Source organism: Alosa sapidissima, chromosome 11, assembly GCF_018492685.1.
Source record: "Alosa sapidissima isolate fAloSap1 chromosome 11, fAloSap1.pri, whole genome shotgun sequence".
NCBI lineage: Eukaryota > Metazoa > Chordata > Actinopteri > Clupeiformes > Clupeidae > Alosa > Alosa sapidissima.
In genome coordinates this window covers 12541519-12560027 of record NC_055967.1, presented here as the reverse complement: position 1 = coordinate 12560027, position 18509 = coordinate 12541519, and the positions used below count along the sequence as shown (strand labels likewise).

Genomic DNA, 18509 nt, shown 5'->3' with positions numbered 1-18509 from the left:
TTAATTACTAACTACTTTTTGACAGAATCAGTAACATGGCTATATATCATTCGTACAGTTAAATCATACTTTAATCAGACAGTGTGTGGAAAATTATGCATTGTTATGAATGCCCTGCAAGACGGCCACAGGGACTGTATGAAGTGAGTGTGAAGTGGCTTTCCAATATGGGTTCAGGAGGAGTTTTATGTCCGGATGAGCAGCTGTTACGTCCCCAAACACATGGCACAACAGAGGGTAACAACATAAGCTTAGTAAATCTCTAAGTGACCTACTAGCTACAAAGGACATCTGAGAAGGTCAAGAAAATAACATTCAACCCTTAACCACACCAGCAAACAACTCTCCTTGCACTCCATTGCAGAACAGTATCATCTTATTTTCAATCAGACGGATTAAAAAAAAAAAAAAAAAAAAACACACACACAAAGTCTATACAAGGCATTTTTGTACAAAATGTATTTGAAAGTATACCCATTGCATGTCAAGATTGCTATCTTGATGCAGAAAGTTACAGATTTCCAAAGTTCAAGCGTCCAGATCAGTATAAAACAACAGAGCAGTGACTAGCATCCACATCACAGGAGGTGCCATCATTCTCTCAATAATAAACCGTACATATACTATTTTCAATGTTTTTTGTATCAGGTATATTATCCTACAATTAAATGTACACATCCCTGAAAATTAAAAATTCAGTAAAAAGATACTCATTATGGAAAAACTACACAGATTTTGACATATATATTTATATATCTAGATAAATACAAACATTTGGGAAGTAGGCCACTGTGGAACGTTGTTTTTGTAGATCAGGTCTGGTAAATCTAGCCTATTTACTTAGGTAGCCTTAATGTCGGGTGGTCTAGCATGGTGTCCAGAGATGGAAGGAAATTTAAAAAAAAAAAAAAAATTGGCTACTTGTGAAAGATGCACTCTTGCTTAATTTTATTTTTTTAACTATAGTGGTGATTAGTATTTATATAACAAAAAGTTAAACACCTTAAAAAGTCATGACCATAAGAGTGATAAAACAAACACACAAACACACACACACACACACACACACACACACACAAACAAACAAACACACACACACACTTTTAGCTGCACAAACAAATCTTGCATCATGGAAAAGAAAAGTAACTGTAATGCCAGTTGCTAATGCCAACTTGCTTCTGTTGTAATAACTTAAAGTAATGGGAAATACACTGAGAAACACTCCATTAGTTAGCCCTAGTAGAGTTATGCATTTGTGGCCAAAACATTGCACAGGTCGTAGCACCAGTAAAGACACACCACATTGATGTGAGGGACTCACATTTGTGTACAGTATACATACTAAAAGAGAGGTCACACTGAGTACCAGCAATGAGGAAAATAAATTAGTGTTGGTAGACTATTTACAGATTAGTTAAATACTCAGCTACTGCAGGGGGGGGGGGGGGGGGGGGTGATGGTGGGAGTGCATGTCATGATGGCAGAGGGGTTTGCAGCAGCCTTTGCAGCACATGAGAGGGGGGACTGTCCAGCTGATTCCCAGCGGATCAGAGTGAAACCATTCAAGATGCCTAACCCCCGCGCCTGGCCTGGCCTCCGGGCCACTAGTCCTGGGCTGCTGGGAGTTGGATGCCTGAGAGATCCTATAAGAGAGGCACAGACAAGGCTCAATCTATGTCATGTGAAGTTGCATAACGGCTCGTCCACAACCCAGCTCGTGTGGACGAGGAAACAGAGGCTGCCAGCGCGGCAATGCAGTTTGCCTTCTTCTCAGAGACGTTCTGGTCCTGGCTAAGGGTTAGGATCTTCTGAGCGTTAGGATGCCATTGCCTACAGGAAAATAAAACCACACACGTTGAGACACCATCCAACCCCATAGTCTTCATCCTCTCTTGTTTGCTGTCACATTAGACTGCAACAGATAACTGGCGAGAGTTTGTGTATTCTACAGCATGTGATCATGGGTGCTTTAGGGCAGCTCTTACCAGCTGGGTTTGCTGCCGGAGGAGGGGGCGGGGGAGCGTTTCTCCGTGGACCTGCACGGCCTCTCCTCTCCGACCCCCCGCCCGCCCGGGGCCACCGTGATGCGCACGCCGCTGGGATGGAGCTCGGACACATGGAGCATCCTGGAACCGGTGATCTGCACAACACAGAGCAACACTCACACACTGACACAGCACGAGGCAGAGCGCAATACATACTCTACATACAAGGAGACTCCTACGTTCTTGAACCCATGCTAAAGTTGACAAAAAAGAGGAATATAAAATCATCTTTTGGAAATTGATCTTAATGCCTTAAGTAACACTTAAGTAAAAAAAAAAAATGAGGAAATATCCAACCTTTAAGGACACCAATTCTCTTTGTGAATGAAAAATGTATCGTAAATAAATATTCTTCCTTAAAATACAGGGGTCATAAGTATTCACACTCCTATGTTAAATTCCCATAGATTTTTATTTTTAAAGGCCAGCTATTTCATGGATCCAGGATACTATGCATCCTCATAAAGTTCCCTTGGCCTTCGGAATTAAAATAGCCCCACATCATCACATACCCTTCACCATACTTCCCAGAGATTGGGATGGTTTTATTTCAGGTAGCCTAATAGCTGGTTTGATTTGCATTGAGAGATGATCTTATGGCAAGTACGCCATGCCAATCGTGAGATATGGTGAAGGGTATGCGATAAAAGGTTTTTACAGGTCAACTGTAAGCATGGGTTCAAAAACTTGACAATGAGTCTCACTGTACATAGATACAGAAATCCCTGATACCAATGGAATAATAGTGCAAAAGGTACAAATGGAAATCATTGCAACATTGTTCCTTCTAAACAGAAATGATAAGGCAAATACTATGTAGTTAATATCAGTGGAGTAAAACTGTAGCAACCTACTACTGTATATTCAAGCTCTGTGTGATACTCACCTATTGAACCATTAGCTTTGGTTTCAGTTTCCATGGATGAAATTAAATCTTTTTTATCATCAACAGTGTTTCTCCGCGCCAACGCTGGCTTCTCTCGTCCACTTTTGGGTGCACTGTTGGTACTGTATATGCATGATGGGGAAAAGAAAGCAGGTTTTTGCATTTGGACATTGATCCAACATCTAGAGTCTTTAGGTGTTCACTCTCTCACACGCGCGCGCACGCGCACACACACACACACACACACACACACACAGTTAAAGGAAAAATCTGGGGAGTTTTCACATAGATCTCCGTTTCTCAAGGTCACCGAGTACTGTTGGTAAACAAATGAAAACAATCGGTTTTATCTAGCTCAAGTTGCTACACCCAGCAGCTAACGCAACCAGGAGGCTACAGCGCTTCACTCCGGGGGCATGTACATGGGAGCTCACAGACATGCCCACAGACTGTAGCACTGTAGCTGCCTGGTTGCGTTAGCTGCTGGGTGTAGCAACTCGAGCTAGGTAAAACCTCTCCGAAACGGAGATCTATGTGAAAACTTGCTGGATTTCTTCTTTAAGTCCCAGGAAAATGTTTTAAGATGTCGGGGTGAGAGACAATGGGTCAGATGTGACCATCTCCATGCACTCATCTCTTCCAGTCACTGTTATTCCACTCAGACAACTAGCTGCCACTACCTTGCTGTGCTGTGCGCGCTGCTATTGGACGATATGCTGGACTCCGAGACACAGCGACGGCGAGGCTCCAGTGACCTAGTGACCCCCAGCTCCTGCTTGATGACAAAGCCATTATACAGACCTACAACAAAGGGAGATCACAGCAATATATTAGCATGAGTACCAACACACTTGGGTTGTGTGAGTCAATAGCAGGTTTTAGTTATCTTGTGACAAAAGAACATTTATGGATCAAAAAGTAATCAAATCACTTTGAGATGACTATCTAATATTTTTTTGTAAGAACACAGAATATGGCATTGTATAACATGGAATGACTTACCTGTGTCCAAGCGTTTGATGGGAGACTCCTCGTCGTCAGCCAGACCATCACTACTGGCACTGTGGGTTCTCTTCCTGGGCTGGAGGAGGGTCTCTAGCCTGGGGATGACCACGGACAGGAAGGTAGTGGTGCCCAGCTGAGGGCCTCGGATTGGGCTCTTCGGTGGCTTCTGTGGGCTAACGCTCTTAGATTTGCGGAAGAGGACAGCAGTCCGGCGGTTGACAGTAGTGGAGGGCTCAGCAAGCGTGGAGGTGGCAACTAACCTCAGATTGCTGGTGGGCAACAGCAGGTCTGGGCTGTCCCCACTGGCCACTGAGGTATCTTCTCCGTCCAGTGTGTCTGGCTTTGAACTCTCATCAGGAGTGGCCTCCACTTGATTTACTGTTGGGGGTTCTGGTTCACTCACTGAGATCTCAATTTGAGGTAAGCGGTCAGGTGACTCCAGTTTGGGAGCTAAAGACTGGTCTTCTAGAAGGACGCAAATTACCAAACAAAGAAAGTTGTTAGTTGTCAACTGTAATATTTCAGCTATTTTAAAGCACTATTTTCTGTAAAACTGACAAATTAAAGAATGAAAAGTGTTATAGAATGTACCTAAAAAACATTCTTCATGTATTAAAGAGTTTTAACATATTCACCAATAAGACTTAACACAGAACACTCCAACAGTGTAAAGCATAAATGTCTGTAGACACACACCCTTTTCCTGTGTGACTGGTTCAGCAGGAAGATCCTTTAACTGCTCCACAGGTTTTATGTTGTCAGGGGGAGGACACTGGCTGCTCATGCTCATCTCATTGCGAACATCATTGATGGTTTTCTTGAGCAGCTTGAGCCGTTTGTTTCGTGATGGGCTGGACTTCATGCTGCTCAGCAGGTCCAGGTGGTCCAGTAGCTGTTTCAGTTGCTCCTCCAGAGACATGTGTTTGCGGCTCACTGGATTCAACAGGCGGTCAACTGACAAGGGCAGGAGCACAACATTTGGTACATGACACAAAAATGACAATAATATCACTGCAAAAAATGATATCTTACCAAGTGTTCTAATCTAATATAAAAAAAATCTAGTTGGTATTGTTTTTAGTATAAAGATATTTACATTGAACTTTCTTGTAAGATTATTTGACCTAAAATAAGACTTAATAAGATTTGTCAGTGAAGTAAGTAAATTTACCTTAAATTGCCTTAAATCTTCAATCTTATCTTAAATTAAGATAAAAAAAAATACTTACTCCACTGGCAGATACATTTACTTGTTTTTATGTCTTAATTTAAGAAGATTTTGACTTAAGTCAAATAATCTTACAAGAGACCTCAAAGTAAGTATATTTTCACTAAAACAGTACTAACTAGATTTTTTATCTTAATATAAAGATTATAACACTTGGTAAGATATAATTTTTTGCAGTGTTTAGTTCAGCGGATTTGTAGCATCTCTTACCATCCTCCCAAGAGAAGGTGGGTGTTGGCTCCAGCTTGGGCGGCTCAGGTAGATGCAATCCGCTGGGGAAGTCAAAGCCAATCCTCTCGGCATCTCGACGGGCTTTCCTGAGGATCACACCACCATGGTCCCGCATACGTATAGCAGCACGGTGGAAGAATGTGTCCTTGGCATTGTATTTCATGCAGTTAGCAATGATGAGGTTGAAATCCTCTTCAAACTCATCAAGGTTTCTATAACCATGAGCGTCTATACGTTTCCTCATTGTAGAGAAGTCCATTGGGTGTTTGATGACATCCAAATAATCTGGAACCTGAGGGTAAAGCCAGTACAGAGTCATTCTTTTAATTCATTCATATCACATGCCTCTGAATTTGTTTGCTTGTCTGATTTACTTATTACAGAAGTACTTCTTTTTTTGCTCTTTCTATTGCCTTCTCAGAACCTCATTCACTGTACACCACCAAGCTACTTGATAATTGTACTTACTTGTTAAGCTTAACACATAGACACGGCACAAAGATTCAACATGTTTGACAACACTTGAAACCCAAAAAGGAAGTCTATATTTTAGTAACCTGCCTTTGGCAGTTGAACCCGAGACATGGGAGACAGGCATGCTAACCACGAGGATGAAGTCATGACGGCTAGCCACATGACTGTATGGCCTTAGGGAGTGGAAGTTACACAGCACCACCCCACTGGCCTAAATTACACTGACCCTGAGCCCCTCAACATGGACTAGGTCTGGACTCTAACTGGTCCACCATGTGGCAGATATCTGGGACCTTGAGCATGCAAGACAAGCACACCACAAGGCTAAAAGCCATGGTTGCTCTTTTAATAACTTGTGCAGCCATGAGAGCAACTCAATGACCTGTGGTGCATTAATCCCTCCATTCTATACATCCGATCTGGGTCACAACCACCCCCTGAGCTCAAACCTCAACTCTCTCTGACCACAGTAGAGGCAAGCTAACCACAAAGCTAAAAGCAACCCCATTTACTTCAATGACTGTGCCATGCTTAGTGAAACATACACAGTAAAGATCTTTTAATAGAGGGTAGTCTCAATGGGTCATTTGTTCAGTAAAATGCCTAATTATCAACTACAAAAAAAGGGTGACTGGAGATATTAACAATGCCATTACAGAACACTGATTCTGCTATAATTTAGTCATATGGCACTATGCCACACTTGAGAGAGTACACCCGCTGATTCTGAGAAAGCTGTTTCTGAAAATTGGATTAAGAAATAAACTTAAAGAAAAAGACTAACTCTATGCTTTTATTTATGTGTGAAGTTTGACCGAACGAGCATCCATCAGTTTCAAGGAGTTAATTGTTGAGATTTGTTTAAATGTTATGGAGGGTGGTAGTGGTGGAGTGGTGGTGGTGGTGTGTCTGTGTGTGTGTGTGTGTGTGTGTGTGTGGGGGGGGGGGGGGGGGGGGGGGGGGGAGCAAGGAATAACGCATGTGTTATTGTAGGGACTTACCTCTTTGACACTGACAGGCTGAGCAAAGATCTTAGTCTGGTCCTTGTCTTTGAGCTGCTCCAGAGCCGCTCTCAGCAGAATGGTGAACGGAGTGAGCTGCATCTCAAGCACAGACTGCTGGATCTTCATCTACATCATGGACACAAGACACAATGATCACAACAGTCCTTACAGAGCACAACATGCACCATTACTGCTGGTGTAAATGGAATGCCAAGCAGACAAAGCAGTTTTGATGCGATTATAGCCCTGAATCAGTCGGATCAAATACACTTTTTAATCTGACCAAATTCCTGTTCGATCAATCGGTCATGTAGTTTGAGCAAGTTCACAATATCCGATTGGAAGATATCACAATCAGTTTTCTAGCATGTCTGTCATTTTTGTCCACTGTCTTGTAGTGTGAGCACAGCAATAGAGTCCAAGGTTCAACATAAGTACTGGCCCTGGCCAGTGAAAGAGTATATGGGTTGGCAAGTCACTGGCCCATTTAGGCCATTATGAGCTTTCTGCTAGTCACAAGCCTGTTCAGTTCACCTATATTCCTAAGAGGTTGAAGCTAATTGCATGGGGCAAAGTAAGAAAGATTACATTACAATGTAATAAATTAACTGTTTCGTGAAACTGTGACTTTTCTGGGCGAGTAAAAATATACGAAGGACAAATACAAATCAGATGTACTGTGCCAAGGGACGAGTGTGAGGAAAATGTTACATTTGACACTAAGAGTGAGTTAGCACATCTTAATCAACTGAAAAAGACGCAGTGTCTGCCGGCTAAGGTAGCATCCAAGTGAATATCATATGGACAGCACTTTTTTGAATGAATGCTCTCTGATGTTATCATGACACCTCTTGCTGCCCCTTTCTTTTGGTCACACTAAAATGCCATTGCTCCCTTAAGGTGTGCCCTGTTACCTCCTCTCTCTTGAGTTTTTCCCTCTTGCGGATCAGCTCCAGCAGTAAGCGAGCACGTTCCAGGTCATGGCGCAAGCGGTGCCATTCCTTCAGCTGCTCTTTCCGGCTGTGGCAATCCTTCTCCTCATGCTCCTGCTGGAAGAACAGGAGGAGTCAAGAGCCTGGTACAAAACAACTGTGTACAGAAGGCCACAAGTCATGTCTGCAGACCCAATCAAATGGTTTGAACTCACTGGCTCAGGGGGTTTCTCAGGTAGTATGGTTGTGTGGAGCCGCCTAATAAGGGGCACACCATTCCGCGCTTGTCTCTTCAGCACCCAGTAACTGAGCACACACTCCACAAACAACCTCTTCCTCTGCACTGAAACTTGATTTAAGATTGTGTTGAAGCTGAAATAAAAGGAAATGAGACATGTCCGGTCAATCATAGAATACAAACAAGCAATTTCCTACCTGAATTTTATTTTCAAAACTGGAGAGAATAAACCATGCAACTATTAGGAAAATTCCTTATGTAGACTGGTAAAGAACATCAATGACAATATATACTGAGAAAGCCAAAACAAACACCTTAATGACCATAAATCTTTCTACTATATAGTAAAGCAAATAATAATAGCAATGAAAAAAAGTTACCTTGTTTGAGTTATACTAGGCACAGAAACAGATGGGACAACTGCTGCAGGTTCAGGCACAGTTTTCTTGATCTTCTTTTGCACACGTTTCAATTTCCTTGTACCTTTCAGATCATCCTTGAGGTCATTTTTGGACGATGCCTCATCATAAATGCCAAGCGGCCTCCTGGTGCAACCATTTGGTGTGTGTGTTCCGCAGAAAGCCGTCTTCTTCACTGAGAAAGCAGAAGAGCCCTCCTTGGTCTCCTCTTTAACCAGCTCCATTTTCATGTACAGCCCAGCCTTCTGGGCACAGCTCACATGGAAGGCAGTGTAACAGTTGGCTCTGTGACACTGAATACAAGCTCCCACACTCTTCTCTTTGCAGAGATAGCACGTCAATTTCCAGCGGGCTGGTGGGATGTTGGCGACACCATCGATGGGCTCGATGAAGACCGTGTTGGTGAACCCAACCTCGGGCAACCACAGAGCACACACCACGTGACCCCAGCGGTCATCATCCGTCTTCTTGAGGGCACCACCTTTGTTGGGGCAGAAGACACACTCACCGGCCTGGGAGGGTGATTGCATACAGTGGCGGCAAAGCCACTGGCCTTCAGGAATATAGGGCACGCCATAGCATTCCTGGTGTACTGCCAAATTGCACATGTCACAGAAGAGAATAACATTGCTGTTTTGACATTCACCATCCATGCAAATGCAGCAAACAGCATCCTCATCGATCAGTGACTGAGGATCAACTTTTCCCTGGGTCTCAAAGAAGGACTCCTTCTCAAAACGGTCCATGAGGAACTCAAAGACATTTTGGGAGACTGGGCTGAAGCCCTCACCCCTCCTCTTTTCATTTACCAGCTCTAACCAGGCATAGTCCTCCTCATCCATGTCATACTCAACCTCCTCATCCAGCTCTTCTGAGGTCTTCTCCACATAGGTGTAGTAGTTGGATGGCCTTCGGGGAACCAGTGGGAGATTGTATTCCACAGTGCGAATCTTCGGTTCAGGCAATGCATTTCCCTGCACAGTTGCACCCTGTGCACTAGTCAAGGCAGCGGTCTTTTTCTCCTGGTTGATCTTAAGGCGTGCAGAACGCACCAAGACCTGCTGTGGCTTCTCGCTGTTTTCCTTGTTGCTGTTGCACTCGTTGATCTCTTGTGCTACGGGGTCATCATCATTAAGCACGTCAAGCTTGTCATAGATGCTGATCCTGTGCACTCTGCCATCAACTTCCAGCTCCACCATGCGTTGAGCCTGTGCATATGTCAGAGTTTCCCGATTGCGAGATGGTTTGATGGGTGATGGTGGCCTCTGCTGAGAAATTCTATGGTGTCGAGTCTTTTTCTTCATTTTTAGCACCTGAGAGATCTACAATGATAAAGAGATGTAAGAAAAATGTATGGTGCATTATGATCTTGTATGTTGCATTAGCTCTTGAACCATAACAGCAAACGTATTATGGTTAAACGGCTACTTTATGGTACAAGTGACAATACTGAGAAAAGAACATACATGAAACCTACTTGAGTCTAGTGTTTTTCACTAGACACTAGTAGAGCCTACAGCATAAAAGAGGAAGTCAAACCACATGGAACATGCACGTTTCTTCTTATTGTGTTTCAGTGAATATTCTCTTTATTTTGTCATACAGGCAAATAAGATTATGCGTTAGCAATGAAACATATTTCTATGCCATAGTACAACAGTTGACTGCTACAGAGTTCTTAATCAAAACACAACGTACAGGCTAGGCACAAACACAGTGTTAAAAGCAGCAATATGCAGCAATGGTTCAGTATGGTTTAAGAAGAAGCAACTTTACAAAGGCTTCAAGTTGCTACATGAAAATCGGTCAACAAGGGCGTGTATAAACCCTGCAATGGGGCGTGGTTAACCTCGGTGTCTGTCCTGAAGCACTGAGTTTCAGAAGTCAGAAGCTAGCAGGCGACCCAGCTAGCTATCCTATCGATAGCTAACATGGTTGCCGTTGGCTACCGCTAATTATCGCTTGAGAGCAAAGTAACAAACAGCTAACAGTCATCATCGGAAGGGTCACAGTTTGCGTTACGTTAACGTTACTGTTGCCTGGCGATTTAACTTCATCTAACCAGCAATTTGACAGTCCACACACTTAACATATAGAATGCTAGAATGCACTTCCGTGCTCTAAATCACAACCAGTAACTGTTAACGCTAACATTAAGTTATCGTCAAATTCGTTCACGTTAATGTTGATTGACAACAGTCGGCCATCCGTCTAGTTGAACATTTTCGTTAATGATTAGAAAATGGTCAATCCCGTAATGTAACACAATCAATTTAACGACAGGGTGTTGAATTAAGTTAGAAACAGCAACATGGCGTCAAATGGGTCCAAGACACACTAACGTTAGGTTTAGGTTACATGTCCATCTCAGCTAGCAATAACGTTAACGTTAGCTGCCGATAGAGAACAAGTGGATTCCGCATAGCCGTTGCTAGCTGACCAGATGCAAGCTATAACGCCAGTTATAAACACGATACTGTTTCAATATGTCAAGTATAATACACGTACTACTTATTGCATCCCATTAAAACAGCAATCGATACATTTAAGAATATATCGAACGTTAAACAAAATATCCGCACCTTAGTACTTCGAGACCTTCCGCTCGAATGGCTGAAGCAGGCTAAGCTAGCTACTCTAATGTAGCTAAGGCCTCCAAAACAGCAGTGATTTCCTTCTGAATCGTCGCATCCAACGGGAGCCGCTCGTGCTTTGAGGCAAAAATTTGAAGGATACAATGGAGTATCCAAGACAACCTTTGAGATTCTAATTAAATTCCGTATCTGAACTTTGATTTTTCATCAAAACAAACAATTAACGGTGGTATTCTCTGTGAAATAATACTATTAGCAGCAGCTTCTGCTAGCAGGCAGGCTGACTCGCTAGTAGCTAGCAATTTTTCCTCAAAACAACACAATGCGGCTGTGTTGATCAGGTGACCTGAATCGTGCTTTGGTTAGATTTCCGGGTCAGAAATATTATATTATACCACAGTAAAGGTAACGTTACCATCCGGGATGTAGTGAAGACTAAACGCAAGTAAACGTAGTTTATCCACCTCTGAAATTTCAGAAATAGAGTTTATCCACCTCTTAAAAGAGTTTATTCACCAATTGCAACTTTTAACATTCGGTAAAATCACTGTATTATCCACATTCATAATATTCATCAGCACTCTAGGAAAAAATGAATAGGCACTGGTTTTGTTACACTGGACAATCTCCACCACATCAAACATGTTCTGAATGCCTTTTTAGAAATAGTTTGTGCAAACCTAAAAAAAAAAGCTCAGTCAGTAATCAAGCTGCACTTGTGTTAGAGGCCTACTAAATAGGCCTACTGTTTTACAATACCCCATGTTAGAAGAATTGTTCAAAAACTTTCAAGAAATAGCCTACAATACCAAGAGACAATGTCCCTCAAAGAAACAGATTAATAGCCAGCATATTTTCTTTTACAGAGTGCTTTGCTAAATGATCATATCCTGTTTCTACGTTTCTCTCCCAATAACAGCTTTCTCAGTTTAGATAATACCAAGGCCATGATCTGTAAATCAATAATTCATAGGCAGGCTATTATAGAACAATGATATTTTACCCAGAATAGTCTACTGCAACCTGGGCCATAGCTAAATGGCAGGATGAATTGAAGGACACCACAAGATCATTGTAGGTTATTTCAAAATGAAGCAGAGTGAAAAAGTTGAGTGATTTGGACATTTCCGTCTTTATATTTGTCCATAGGCCAACTCCTTAACTCCTTTCCCTACATCTAACATGGGATCCATAGCTGGATTTAAAACTGCTAAAATTGGCAGCCTATTCACCTTTCAAAATGGAAAGTGCATATTGGTGATATGCTGTACTTTATTCTGATTTTACAGCAGTTGGTAAAAATAAAATTAACATAACTCAACAAAAAAGAGAACTGTATCAAGACCAATACACCAAAGAGTGACCAATCAAATTGCACACATAGCACTTGTCAAAAATAATAAGGCTAGGCCATAATGTTTTCATGTCTCTCCACAGTCAAGTTCACTGGTGTTTCGAGACCAAAGGGGATTATATCAAATCACCTGTCATCAAATAGCCTACTTACTTACTTACATGTAGCCTACTTTTTCAATCAAAATCAAAAGTCCCTCCCCCCAAAAAATCCGCCCCCCACCTAATGTAGGCATAGTGCTTTGCCTACACTAGGCTACCACGTAGCCTATCGTTAACGCTTTTGACTTTTATTTTGACAGCAGGCTACAGCTGTAGAGAAATAGGTGGGTCAACAGTTAGTTGTGCCCGATGTCTGAAGATGTAGTAAGTACAAAGTCCTCATAACAGTAGTTTTAGCCTTAGCACAAATGTAGGCTAGGTCATTTGTATGACAGCAACGAGTGTGCCAGTGCAGAATGTCAGGGAAGGAACCTTGCCCCGTGATTTTCGTTCGTCCATGCCGTAGTAGCGTTGATGACAACTGTGTTGTACTTGTTCAGCACTTGCCTCCTGGACTGGCGGTCACTATACATGCTCTAATTCACAGTGAAGATGATGACTTTTGGGAGGCGTTTGGTCATTACATCAGTGATGACAGGGGATCTGTTAATGGTAAAATTATTTAGATCCTAGTTCTTCAGATTTTTTCATAGTTCTCATTGTAGGAAGTCATTCACAGCCAATAAATATAGCCTGTGTTTTCAAGTGTGTTGTGTTGTGTTGTGCTGTTGGTTCTTAGTTGCCAAGGATGCCAGTATTGGAGGGTCCTATGATGGTGTCGAGCCTATGGGTCTTTTGTGGAGCATGAAACCAATCCCTGGAAGTAGACCAGGTCTCAGGTGAAGTGAAACATTGTTTCTGTATTTTTGATTCCATAAGTTTAGCAGGTGACATTGTGTCTTAAGTTGTTCCGTTGATCTGTGTCAGGTTTCGGAAGAAGGATGTGCACACTCCACTGGTTGTCCACCTTTCAGTCTACCGAGACCACATGCATGAAGGTTTTAAAGACACAAAGGCTCTGGCTTGTGCTGTGGCTGAACGCTGGTACATGGCTCCTGGTGTTCAGAAGGTTTGCATCACCGAGAACGGAATCAGTGGGACTCTGTTCTTACCTCCAGGTGAACATATTTAGTGACTCAACTGTCAAGGTTGGAGGTATAACTCATTTAACATTTTGCATAATTTGTTTACACACAGCTTACAAAAGTAATTTAGTCAAAACATTGTGTCTCCAGAGAAGAAGACACAGAAAAGGAGTACCATTCTGCCATTTGGTAGCCTGGTTAGGACAAGGTTCATTCACCTCCCATTTCCAAGGGGCGTCACTAACGGAAGCCAATCAAAAAGCCTCTGGATGCATAGATAGTCCAATCAAACCAATAAAGGAGATAACATATGCTGTTGTGACTGATGCCCAGGTTTTTGGAATATTGGAAATTGGAGTGAATGGTCTCTTTGCCAGACGGACCTGCAGAGCAAACTCAAATTTGCCAAATGTTCGTCTGGATTCACCCTGGCTAGCCATTTGGCCAATTACTTTAAAGAATAATAGAAATAATATGGAAATAAACTGAAACCAGGTGTTCATTATGAATTGGTTGATATGAAGAGATTTCGAGCAACTGAAAATGCGGAATAAAATTATTTTTTAGGGCCTGGACCATTCCCTGGTCTGCTGGACCTATGGGGAGGTGGTGGGGGCTTGGTGGAGTACCGCTCTGCTCTGCTGGCATCACATGGCTATGTGTCTTTAGCACTGGACTATTTGACCCCTAAGACCTCTGACACACAGCATGTGGGCAATGACTACTTTGAGGTAAAAGTGTCTCTACACAGATATAGTTGCAGTCATTTCACAGATGCATTTTAGAACACACTGCCATGTCATTATGGTTCTTAATCAGATAATATGATACTTCAAATACTATGATTTTAAAACCCATATCCCCCATCGGAAATATTGAAAAGTAATGTGCAGAGCAGGCCATAAAACAGATTACCCTTCTTTTACAGTTTTATAAAGTTGCACCCAGTACATGACCTTGCTCTTGGTATTTTGTTGCAAAATAGCCTGGCTAACGTCAGACCTCATCTCATTGAGATGGGGTCTGGGAACTAGACATTCATTTTCTTGTATTTGAAACGTGGTTAACGAATGCGCAGAGCCTTTGATTGGGCGCTACGAATGTCTATCAAATGCGTCTGTACATAGCTCAGGCTTTGAACGGCTTTGGTGTGTCGTCATCGTCTTGCTGCCCTCCCTCCGCTCTGTGATTGGTTCCTTCGTTGAGGTGAAAACGAAGTCCATAGAATCCAGGCTGCCTAGCAGCGTGATTAAAGTCGCGTGCGTAAGGCAGCATGGGAAAACCCAGGCTAGTTGCAAAACACTTGCCTGCTTCTGCTCTCTTAGGTCCAAATTCCAATGAACTCCACCAAACTGCCTTTGAGCCATATCATTGTGTGCATGCTCAGGTTGGCACAATGATGATGGCAAGGTGGAGATTGAGAAATTGACTTAACAGTGAGATAAATTAAACTGTTGATTCAAGCAGGAAGTAATTGAATTTCTTTTTCTGTTTAAATGTTTCAGGCAGCATACAGTTTGTTACAGGAGCACCCTCAGGTGTGTGCCAACAGGATTGCAATGTTGGGCTTGTCCTTTGGCACCTCAGTTGCTCTTGGCATGGCTGTTTATTCCCCAGTCATAAAGGTACACAACACCAACCTTTTACACTGAGGTTAAATGCTGCCAGTATTAAATGCTTCAATATAGTGAGCAATACTGCATGTGTGTACATGGAGTTTGAATACAGTTTTAAAATTACACATATCTGATGTTTTACCTTAAAATAATGACTTCAAACTCATTTTGATGATACACAGACTTATGATTGCATGAGACCAGAATTGCATATCTGCCGATACAAATGCATGCCCAGAATGCCTGGTATTGTACCACGTGGATTTTTTGTGTCAGCCAGAAACGCGGCCCTTTTTTGTTTGCTCTCGTTGGGTACACCACTTACTAGTTCTTTACTGGAAGTAAAGTTCTTTAGTTCTTAAACTAATTTGCTTTCCTTTTGCATCTCTCTCAGCCAAAGTGTTTGGTGTGTGTGAGTGGGAGCCATGTCATGCCTGTCAATGGGTCTCTTTCAGATGTGTTTGCAGAGATCAAGAAGTAGGTGTTCCCACCTAAACCCACTCATTACTATGCTTTATTTTAGACATTATAAAACCCACTCTTAGTTTCACTTGTTTCCTAAATCTCTCTGTAGAAATGTCCGCAACACTCGCTATGATGAGGAGAACAGGGTCATATGGCGGGACTTGCTTTTGCCCATTCCAGACGACCCCTCCAAGAAAGTCGATGTGAGTTTCATCACAATTGATCAAATCAGGTCAAACGTCTTCATGTAGAGTTATTGTCTTCACACACAAAAAAAGACAATTAAACCTTATAACCTTCTTCCTTACTTAACCTTATAATCTTCTTCCTTCTGTATAACCATCTTTTCCTTACATGCAGTTGTTATCCCCCCACTGATGCTAAGGTTATAATGGGATGTACAGACACCTATACACATTACAATGCATACAGTAGAACACATTTAGACTAAATAAGCAGTGCTATGCCAATAAGCCTCAGTTGAAGGGTTGTGATAGGCATGGATATTTCTATACACTGTGGCTGTTATTATCATCCATTCTGACTCACAGGTGGGTCGGATTCAGTGCCCTGTTTTACTTCTAGTGGGAGAAGATGACCAGAACTGGCCAGCCTTAGAGTCTGCAGAGGACGTACGTTTTGTTCTAATAAGATGGAATTCCTCTTGTAGGCAAACATTACATCAAAAGTAATTGTAATGCACACTGGAAGTGTAACTGTTATGGATCCCCTATTTTTCTTTGTTATTTGTGAATTGTGTATGTAGATGAAGCAGATGATGGAGAGAGCTGGAAACAGCCACCTCCTCACTGTAGCATCCTACCCTGGGACCGGCCACCTGATCGAGCCCCCTTACAGTCCACACGTCCGGTCCAGCAACTTCATGGTGGCTCAGTCCAGGACAAAGGGTAAGGCTTGTGTAACCATCCCAATAAACTGTGAAGAATATCATCTCAAATTTTCTACACATTTGTTTTCCCACAAAACTAAACTAGTGAAAGCTGGCTAGTAAGTAAGAATGACGGCTGTGTTTAATTGTCCTTCACATGGCCAAATGCAATCATAATAGTATGCTGTAGAAACTACTCTGCTGCAAAAGCATTATGTGAAAACATCAGATTCATGATAAAGTAGAATAGATCAAATAGATTATGATGGGCATCGCTTGGTTTGTATTTCAGTCGTTGTTGTCTGGGGAGGGCAGACTGTGCCCCACTCTAAGGCACAGGAGGACGCCTGGCAAAAGACCTTGGCATTTCTGGAGGAGCATCTTTATGGCACCACATACAGATGACTGTCAGGCTAACGCCTTCAAAAAAGGAAATGGGTGGAAATCAGTGCCTGTGGTAACGAGAAACACAAACGCTGAGACGATAATGCCAACAAATCAGTGTAAGCCGATCAACAGTTTATCAATACGTTTCATATCATGTTTAAATAACTGATGCTTCTTATGAAATTCCAAAGCTCAGTGATACAACACTTGTGCCTCTGGTTGTATGTTTTACACAAACCAATGTGTTTATTGGTAGGACTAGGGTTCTTATTCAGCCCTTTTTTGCTTTCATCATCCTGCTGTTCTAGAGGGACCCACATATTCCCAGTTGTGTTATGATTGAGTATTGAAAACTCATCTCTTTAACACCCCCAGAGATTAACTTTATTATTACTGTTGATACTAGTTATATTTCAATCACTGGAAATTGACTAATATTACTACTGGTTATATTTCAATCACTGGAAAGGATGTGGCCTTCAATTAGTCTATGATGATTTAGAATAGTTTAAAGTCAAATAATTCAAATATTCACTCTTCAAAGTAAACCAATGACAAATAATAAAACGTGTAACAGTTAGTGATTTGTTGTATATTATTTGGGTTTTAATAAGCCATCAAGGGTGTTAACCCTTACAACACAAAGGAAATTGAATGCAATTGACTTGTGGGTAGATGGTTGATGTATGTTGATTTATGTTTGATATTTGCTTAAACATTCCCATATCACATGCCTTTTAGAAACGTTCAAAAACAGATAATCAGTCATTATAATGATTTTAATAATTGAAAGGTGTGCTTTGAAATTGAATGGGACCAAATCAGACACTACATAAATAAAAAAACAAAATTATAGATTTGTGTGGCCCAGTCAGTTACTGCTTACTTTAAAATACAGTGTATTAAAATACTGTAGAAAATCTCATTCAAGTAGAGCCATTGAAGGGTACTTGATTTGACGAGAACGAGAGTATCCACTTAGCAACTGTGTCAGTGTCCTGGTTAAACTTACTTTCTCAACAATGATGTGAAGAATTAGAAAATGTAGGACTACAAGTTTGAAATAGACTCTCACATGGGTAGAGGATTCTATTTTTTCCTGTATCACCATTTGTTTGTTGGGTTGTTCTTTTTAATAAAAATGACCTAATTTCTGATAAATTTTTCAATCAATTTTTAGATTTCAGCTAAATGTAACCAATCATTTTCAACAGCAATAATGTAACTTGGTTACCACGAATATAGTATGTGCGTGCGTGCATGCATGTGTGTGTGTGTATGTCTGCACAATAAATGTAAAGCACTTTCCCCACATGATACATTGTTATGTGTTTTTGTTTGACCTTTAATCAGCAAATAGTCTAGAGAAACTGCCTTGAACCCAAAGATCCAAGACTGTGAAAGAAATGTATGAGCAAAATAGCAGCACTTCCTCATCAAATACTGGTGTTTGCCCTCAAGCAAGGCATTCCGCATGTCTGTCGGGAATTTACCACAATATAATAGAGTATATCAGGGTAGATCTGGCATCATGTAGTACAACAGCAAATGCTCTGACTCAAGCATGAGTTGCTATCCCACATCCTAATTTAACCAAGGTGTCTCCAAGGTCACTC

General features: G+C 41.7%; 2 protein-coding genes across 8 annotated transcripts; one reads left to right on the top strand and one right to left on the bottom strand.

Moving 5' to 3' along the window:
• Window positions 1-53: 53 nt before the first annotated feature.
• On the bottom strand, window positions 54-11231 carry LOC121723909 (bromodomain-containing protein 1-like). 5 transcript variants are annotated; one of them, XM_042110123.1, is made up of 12 exons: window positions 11045-11231; window positions 8424-9784; window positions 8021-8177; window positions 7788-7922; window positions 6871-6999; window positions 5375-5687; window positions 4633-4890; window positions 3934-4401; window positions 3612-3732; window positions 2932-3053; window positions 1986-2140; window positions 54-1830 (listed from the first exon to the last, which is right to left on the bottom strand). In XM_042110123.1, exons 2-12 carry the CDS (start codon window positions 9764-9766, stop codon window positions 1816-1818), a joined length of 3216 nt encoding a protein of 1071 aa, XP_041966057.1. In that variant the 5' UTR covers window positions 9767-9784; window positions 11045-11231; the 3' UTR covers window positions 54-1815. The 5 variants fall into 5 exon arrangements, with proteins under 5 accessions (XP_041966057.1, XP_041966053.1, XP_041966055.1 ...); XM_042110119.1 differs by having other exon boundaries at window positions 54-1643; XM_042110121.1 differs by having other exon boundaries at window positions 54-1643; window positions 3934-4398.
• Window positions 11232-11330: 99 nt separating this feature from the next.
• On the top strand, window positions 11331-18210 carry acot19 (acyl-CoA thioesterase 19). 3 transcript variants are annotated; one of them, XM_042110145.1, is made up of 11 exons: window positions 11331-11461; window positions 12999-13063; window positions 13191-13290; window positions 13379-13569; window positions 14104-14267; window positions 15042-15161; window positions 15547-15629; window positions 15727-15820; window positions 16169-16249; window positions 16384-16525; window positions 16799-18210. In XM_042110145.1, the coding sequence occupies exons 3-11, from the start codon at window positions 13238-13240 to the stop codon at window positions 16909-16911; spliced, it is 1041 nt and encodes a 346-aa protein (XP_041966079.1). In that variant the 5' UTR covers window positions 11331-11461; window positions 12999-13063; window positions 13191-13237; the 3' UTR covers window positions 16912-18210. The 3 variants fall into 3 exon arrangements, with proteins under 3 accessions (XP_041966079.1, XP_041966078.1, XP_041966080.1); XM_042110146.1 differs by lacking the exon at window positions 11331-11461 and adding an exon at window positions 12756-12775; XM_042110144.1 differs by lacking the exon at window positions 11331-11461 and having other exon boundaries at window positions 11580-13063.
• The last annotated feature ends 299 nt before the right edge of the window (window positions 18211-18509 follow it).